The following is a 7500-nucleotide window of genomic DNA, read 5'->3' as shown; positions in this document are numbered from 1 at the left end:
CGAAAGAAAGAGAACATATTTTGACGTTTTTTGAAAGTTTCCCAATAAGAAGAGAAGAAAAAAAGGGGGAAAAAAATTGTTGTTGTATTTTGAAACTTCCAGAATAAGAATAGAAGAAAAGGAAAGAAACATTGACGTATTCTGAAAAAAAGAAGAGGAAGAGGAAAAAAAACAAGATTAGATTAAGAAAAGAAGAGTTACAAATTTCTATCATTGTCGTGTGAAATTTTAAAAAGATTAGTGATTTTTTTTGCAGGAAATTTGTTTGATTTTCACGAGAGTTTGTGAAATTAGAGAAATAAGAAACAAAACAAGAGGAAAGAGGAAGAAGAAAAGGAGTGTCAGCTCTCAATGGTAAGAGAGAGAGAGAGAGAGAGAGAGAGAGAGAGAGAGAGAGAGAGAGAGAGAGAGAGAGAGAGAGAGAGAGAGAGAGATTTACACTCGTATGTTTTCCCAGTATTATTACTAATCCTTCCTGTAAGAGAGAGAGAGAGAGAGAGAGAGAGAGAGAGAGAGAGAGAGAGAGAGAGAGAGAGAGAGAGAGGGGATTACAAACAACAAACATTTAAATCTCTCTCGTAGTATCCTTCTTCTCTCCTCCCAATAACAGTAGGAAGATAGGACAGTAAAGTAGAAGGCTTCTCCCCACCCACCTTCCCCTTGAGTCCTGGTGGAGGAAGAGGAGGAGAAGGAGGAGGGTTGAGAGTTAATCATACTACTACTACTACTACTACTACTACTACTACTATTTCTGCTGCTACTACTAATAATGCTATCTCGTTTCAGAAATAGAGAAAGAAAGCGAGAAAATAAAAATAAATAAAGCTGAACACGATATAAAGAAAGGAAAGAAAAACAAAACAAAAAGGAACAGAAAATAATGTAACAGCCGAAAACAAAAAGAAAAACAAATCAACAACAACAACAACAACAACAACAACAAACAAGATGGCGCCCACACTAGAGGCCAAGAAAGCAGTGTTATTTCATCTGCTTAATCTAAATCTCCTGCTGGACTTAGGCGTGGACCCCCCCTCGTCCCCCACCACCATCCTGCCCCCCACGGCCGCCCCCCAGTCCGGTGAGTGTGTTTGTTTGTCTGTTAGGTTAGTTCGTTATGTTAGGTTAGGTTAGTTTAGCTTGTTAGTTATTTATTTAGTAAGTTTAATTGTTTGTTTGCTTGTTAGGTTTAATCAGTCTGTCAGATAGAGAGAGAGAGAGAGAGAGAGAGAGAGAGAGAGAGAGAGAGAGAGAGAGAGAGAGAGAGAGAGTCTAATGACCCACCAACAGTTTAAGTACACATTACGATATTCTCTCTCTCTCTCTCTCTCTCTCTCTCTCTCTCTCTCTCTCTCTCTCTCTCTCTCTCTCTCTCTCTCTCTCTCTCAAAGCAGAATTGAGTTCGCTCTAATTGCTGCTCTCATTCACAAGCAATTTACTTCAATCTAAATTCTCTCTCTCTCTCTCTCTCTCTCTCTCTCTCTCTCTCTCTCTCTCTCTCTCTCTCTCTCTCTCTCTCTTTCTCTGATAGCTAGAATCTCTCTCCAGTGCCTCTGTCCTTCCTCTTGGTAGAAAAATGACCCTGGGAGAGAGAGAGAGAGAGAGAGAGAGAGAGAGAGAGAGAGAGAGAGAGAGAGAGAGAGAGAGAGAGAGAGAGAGAGAGACTCACAGTTGCTCCGCCTCTCACATACTTTCTCTCAGCATGTTTCCCTTCTCTCTCTCTCTCTCTCTCTCTCTCTCTCTCTCTCTCTCTCTCTCTCTCTCTCTCTCTCTTAACAATATTCATCTTTTTCATGTACCCGACCCCATTCACTTTAAAATCTCTATCACCTTTAAATAACCATCACATTACACCTATAATCACCCATCAAAACACCTAACTACCCATTAAACACCCATTATCACCCATTAAATCCCCATAACTACCCATTACTTCGTCAGAGTGCCACCTGGTGTACGGACAAACGCGGTGCTTCTCCTTGCAAGCCCCCTGGGTAGGCCCGTCGCGCCCCGTGGTTCGCCGGCCCCAGTCCCCGGAAGAAATAGGAACTACTTTCTCACTCTTCACGCAGCAGAATTATAGTGTGGCCGTGGTGAGTGTCGTGGTGGTGGTGGTGGTGGTGGTGGTGGTGGTGGTGGTGATGGTGGAGGCTAAGGAGGTGAGAAAAAGAAGGGAAAGGAAGAGGAGGAGGAGAAGGAGGAGAGAAGATGGGTTTTTAAGGGTGTTTTTTACGGTTCTAGTGACAGATTAACAAGATTTCTACATTGTTAACGGGAGAAGCACTCTTGAGAACCTGGCTAGTCATCTCTGTGGCCTTGGAAAATAGCCACGGCGGGAGAGCTAAGCGTTTTTTGAATACAGACCAAAATGACACGAGTTTTTAAGGGTGTTTTTACGATTGTAGTGACAGACTGACAAGATTTCATTATTAACACGAGAAACACTCCCAAACACATTAAAATATCCCTTCTCCCCATAAAAAACACACTATAAATCCACAAACACACATTGAAAGACACAAATCATCTCTGGTCTTGAAAAAAAAAATAGTGTTTCTGAATGTACTCGTTAAATCTATATAATGCTGCTTCTTCTGGCACTTTGTAGAGGTGGTGCCAGGATACAGATAAACACATTGTAAACCACCTGCAGATATATCAATGTAAACAAATCATACAAAACAATAACGTAGCTGCCAATAAGCCACAAGAATACAAACCTTTTCTCTTCTCTTCCTCAGCCGCTCGATCCTGGCCGACTCAGCACTATTCTGGGGGCGCCTTTTGTTCCAGATCAGCCCTTCAAGATCATCACCCACGGGTACTTCTCTCACGGGGCGGTAGCTTGGGCTGAGGTAAGGCCACGGGGGAACACAGAGGGTGAAGGGTGAAGGGTGAAAGGTGAAGGGTGAAAGGTGAAGGGTGAAAGGTGAAGGGTTCTTAAAAGTTCAAGGGTCTTTGTGTATCTGATGAAGCTTAGAGTGAAAGGTTGGTGGTGTTTGATATCTTATCTTGTGTGTGTGTGTGTGTGTGTGTTGGTCTATCTCTCTTCCTCCTCCTTCTCCTCCTTCTAAGATAAGACTTATCTTCAACAAGTAAATTTTAGATAAAGTTTACTTCGACAATAATATGATCACTTTCTCCTCCTCCTCCTCCTCCTCCTCCTTCTTCTTCTCCTCCTGTGATAGGCCATACTGGGAGGAAAGGTACGTTTTTCTCCTCCTCCACCTCCTCTTCCTCCTCCTCCTCTTATGTTCTTCTGTTCTATGTTCTTACGTCTTATCTTCTTGTGTCTCCTTTTTCTCCTTTTTTCTCCTATGTTTCTAAGTTCTCTATGTTCTCATGTTCCTTATTTCCTTATCTTCTGTATTCTTTTGTTCCTTATTTTCTTATGTTCTATCTTCTTATATTCTTCTGTATCTTACTTCCTTATCTTCTATGTTCTTACTTATCTTATTTCCTCATATTCTTACGCTCTTTTCCTCCCACTCCTTATCTTTTCACATCATTATATCCCTTTCTCTCTAATCTCCCTTATTTTCCCATCCTGCCGCAGACGCTGAAGGGGGAGCTGCTGAGGGCGCAGGACCAGAATGTTGTGGTGGTGGACTGGAGCGTGGGAGCAATGCCGCCCTATACGCAGGCTGTGGCGAACCTGCGGCTGGTGGGGGAGCAGCTGGCCTACCTCATCTACTCCCTCAGTGTAAGGATGCATGGGGGGAGAGACGGGTGGATGGGGCGAGGAGGGATGGGTGAATGGATGGATGGAGGGAGATGAAGGGAGGCACGGAGGGATGGGTGAATGGATGGATGGAAGGAAGGAGGGAGGGACGGAGAGATGGAGGGAGGGAAGGAAAGATAAAAAACAAAAAAACACACCAAAACACACCAAAACACCAAAAAAACACACCAAAACACACCAAAACACACTCATTTACATTAAAAACACACACAGAACCCACCAAAACATATTTAAACATACCAAAAACCACCAAAACACACACCAAAACACACATACACACAAAAAGAAGAAAACACACTAAAATTCTCAGCTCCCCAAGAAAAACACATCATTACACCTAACACTCCACCAAATAAAGAAAAAAAAAAACACCCCAAGCACACACACACACACACACACACACACACTAACACCACAGGCCCCCCTAAAAAATAAAATAAATAAATAAATAATAAGAAAAAAACACTAAGAAAACACGAACACACTCCCTGCATTAAACACAACACAACACAAACACCTCAGTAACACTACACCCCAATATAAAATAAATAAAATAAATAAATAAGAACACCCGGAAAAAAAAAAAAAAACACTTCAAAACTCTTCTTACAGAAATTTGCGGATGTCCCAATCGGCGCCTTCCACCTGATTGGCCACAGCTTGGGCGCGCACTTAAGCGGGCAAGCGGGGACTATCCTGCAGCGAACGTACGGTCTCAAAGTGCCGCGGATCACTGGCCTGGACCCCGCAGAGCCTTACTTCAACGACACGCACCCCATTACAAGACTGGAGACCTCTGATGCTGAGTTCGTTGATGTCATTCACACTGATGACTCGCCAATCCTCGGTTTTCCCCTTAGTAAGTTGTGATTTCGGCTTTCCTCTTGGTTATTTGTGTTTCTTGTTTTTGTTTTTTTTTTTTTTTTTTGGTAAGGAGTGGTTAAATTATCATTAGATTCATAAAAACATCCTTGAAAACCCTACTTTTTTTTCTGGTAAGGAGAACTGGTCAAACTATCACTGAGTCGAAAACGGAGCCTCGAAAACTCCAATAACTTTCACTACAGCCTGTCAAACTATTACTGGAACCGTGAAAACCCCCAATAACTTCCACTGGCGCCTGTTAAACTATCCTTAGAATCATGATAACACTTGATAACCACAGTAACTTCCATTAGAACCATAAAAAACCATCCTTGAAGACCCCAGTACCTTCCACTGGCGCCTGTAAAACCATCCCTTGATAACCCCAATAACTTCCGCTGGCGCCTGTTGCACCATTCCTTCATAAACAATAACTTCAACTTGAGCCTGTACAGAAAAAATCGAGAGAAAACATTGAATTTTTAAGTACAGCTCGTGAACTAATACTAACACTGGCCTGTTCTTTTTTTATAGGTATAGGGATGACACAGCCTATCGGACATCTTGATTTCTTCCCCAACGGAGGCAGCCAACCGGGGTGTGATAATGGTAAGGAGATAGATAGGGAGATACATATGTAGATAGATAGATAGATAGATAGATAGATAGATAGATAGATAGATGGATAGATGAATAAATAAACAGGTAAATAGACATACAGATAGATAAATAGGTAAATAATGATAATATTTCGATTAAACTCTTTCTGTCTCTCTCTTCCCATCTAAATAACACCTCCGTTTTCTCTCATTCACCACCACGTTCTCTAATTCATTCGTTTTCTTCGCGTCTCAAGGGGCACTCAACTGTCACCACACGCGGGCCATTACGTACTTCACGGAATCCATCAGGCAATCCTGTCCCTTCATGGCGGTAGCTTGTCCCTCCTACCAAAAGTTCATTGATGTAAGTGTGTGTGTGTGTGTGTGTGTGTGTGTGTGTGTGTGTGTGTGTGTGTGTGTGTGTGTGTGTGTGTGTATAACTTTTTTTTTCTCTATAGTTTTGTTTGTACTTATTTACGTATGTACTCTCTCTCTCTCTCTCTCTCTCTCTCTCTCTCTCTCTCTCTCTCTCTCTCTCTCTCTTCCCGTATCAAATCTTCCTCCTCCTCCTCCTCCTCCTCCTCCTCGTCCTCCTCGTCGTCGTCCTCTTTCTCTTTCTCCTCTTCCTCCTCGTCCTCTTTGTCCTCTTCTGAATCTCTCCCTCTCCTTCCCCTTCTGCTGTCACCCAACCCTTTTCATCCTCCTCCTCCTCCTCCTCCTCCTCCTCCTCCTCCTCCTCCTCCCACCAGATATCCACATTTTCTCCTCCTCCTCCTCTAACCCTCCCCTCTCCTCCCCCAGGGCGAGTGTTGGGGCTGCAAGGGAGACCACCCCTGCTCTCTCATGGGACTGAATGCCTCCCCCATCACTGTGCCCCCCCGGACCTCCCTCTACCTGGAGACTACAGCCCAGAGCCCCCACTGTGGTGAGTACTAGTGGTGGTGGTGGTGGTGGTGGTGGTGCTGGTGGTGGTAATGTGTTTTTTTTTCTTTTTTCTTGTTGTTTTGTTGTTGTTGTTGCTGTTCTTGTTGTTGTTGTTGCTGTTGTTATTGTTGTTGTTTTGTTGTTCTCCTCCTCCTCCTTCTGCTATTTCTTTTCATATCTCGGTCTGTTTTCCTCCTCCTCCTCCTCCTCCTTCTCGTCTTCTTCGCTTCTTTGTCTTTGTTTTCCTCCTCCTCCTCCTCCTCCTCCTCCTACTACTACTACTACTACTACTACTATTCCTTTTCATCTCTCTTCCTCCTCCTCTTCGCCTCTTTGTCTGTGTTTTCATCCTCCTCCTCCTCTTCCTCCTCCTCTTCCTCTTCGTCTGTGTTTTCCTTCTCCTCCTCCTCCTCTTTTCACTACCACCACCACCACCACCACCACCACAACAACAACAACAACAACAACAACAACCATCTGAATAAGACAATTTTTTTATATATACATTTAAAAATTAATTTAATCTAAACTACCACCACCACCACCACCAACACCCTCTGTCCCCCGCCAGGTTACCACTACAGGGTGAGCGTGACAGTCAGCAACAGCAGCGAGGCGCGGTCACACCTGGGGGAGTTCGCAATTACGCACTTAAGGTTGGAGGGACATAAGGACTACTCCCCCGTGCTCAAGCTGTCGACCCAGTGAGTAATAGGAACTGTGTCAATATTTAGGCTCAGGGATGACTGTGAAAGCAAGTGAGTTTAGAATAGTTAATCTTCTTACTGCTTGTCTGTTAGCATTTAAAAAGGCGCAGGGAGGGAAGTAGCAGGGAAAATGTTTGTTTACACGTAAGAAATAAAGGGTTAAATATGAGTTAAGCTTCTTTTTTTTAAGTTACAGGATGTCTAAGACTGTGTAGTGCCAAAGGATATGTGTTTGCTACTACTACTACTACTACTACAATACTACAACTAACTTTACTTTTCCTTCACAACCTACCACAGACTAACTTCCACTACTACTTCACTAACCCTGCCTCTTTCACCACCTCTCCCCTCCACCATTAACCCCGCCCCTCTCTCTCTCTCCACCCCTCCAGATCCCACTACTATGAGGCAGGAACCACGCAGCGCAGAGTGATACTAACGAGAGACATTGGTAAGCTACAGACGCTCACTCTACACTTTGAGGACCCAACCTGGCTGCTTCCTAGGTTCACGAAGGGCATCTATATAGAGTCAGTCACTGTGGAGCCTCTTGGAAGGGATATCAGGTAAGAGAGGCAGTGGGAGGAGAAAGAGGTGAGGGGTGAAGGATGGGGAAAGATTGAGTGTAAGGGAGGGAAGGGAGGGAAGGTTGGATGGA

General features: G+C 43.8%; 1 protein-coding gene across 1 annotated transcript in view; it reads left to right on the top strand.

Annotated features, from left to right (window-relative positions):
• The window catches only part of LOC135094198 (pancreatic lipase-related protein 2-like), an 8990-nt gene that overhangs the window by 181 nt on the left and 1309 nt on the right, over positions 1–7500 (top strand). The window contains exons 1-11 of the mRNA XM_063994055.1: positions 1–354; positions 787–1081; positions 1942–2093; positions 2742–2855; positions 3557–3703; positions 4355–4601; positions 5141–5215; positions 5463–5572; positions 6010–6133; positions 6704–6836; positions 7235–7408. The exon at positions 1–354 is cut by the window's left edge and continues 181 nt beyond it. Coding sequence (XP_063850125.1) covers positions 949–1081; positions 1942–2093; positions 2742–2855; positions 3557–3703; positions 4355–4601; positions 5141–5215; positions 5463–5572; positions 6010–6133; positions 6704–6836; positions 7235–7408 — 1409 coding nt within the window. The 5' untranslated portion in view covers positions 1–354; positions 787–948. The remainder of the gene's footprint in view (positions 355–786; positions 1082–1941; positions 2094–2741; positions 2856–3556; positions 3704–4354; positions 4602–5140; positions 5216–5462; positions 5573–6009; positions 6134–6703; positions 6837–7234; positions 7409–7500) is intronic.

The sequence above is a fragment of the Scylla paramamosain genome, chromosome 44, assembly GCF_035594125.1.
Source record: "Scylla paramamosain isolate STU-SP2022 chromosome 44, ASM3559412v1, whole genome shotgun sequence".
NCBI classification, from domain to species: Eukaryota; Metazoa; Arthropoda; class Malacostraca; order Decapoda; family Portunidae; genus Scylla; species Scylla paramamosain.
The sequence above is the reverse complement of the archived record's forward strand: the minus strand, read 5'-3'. Positions and strand labels throughout refer to the sequence as shown.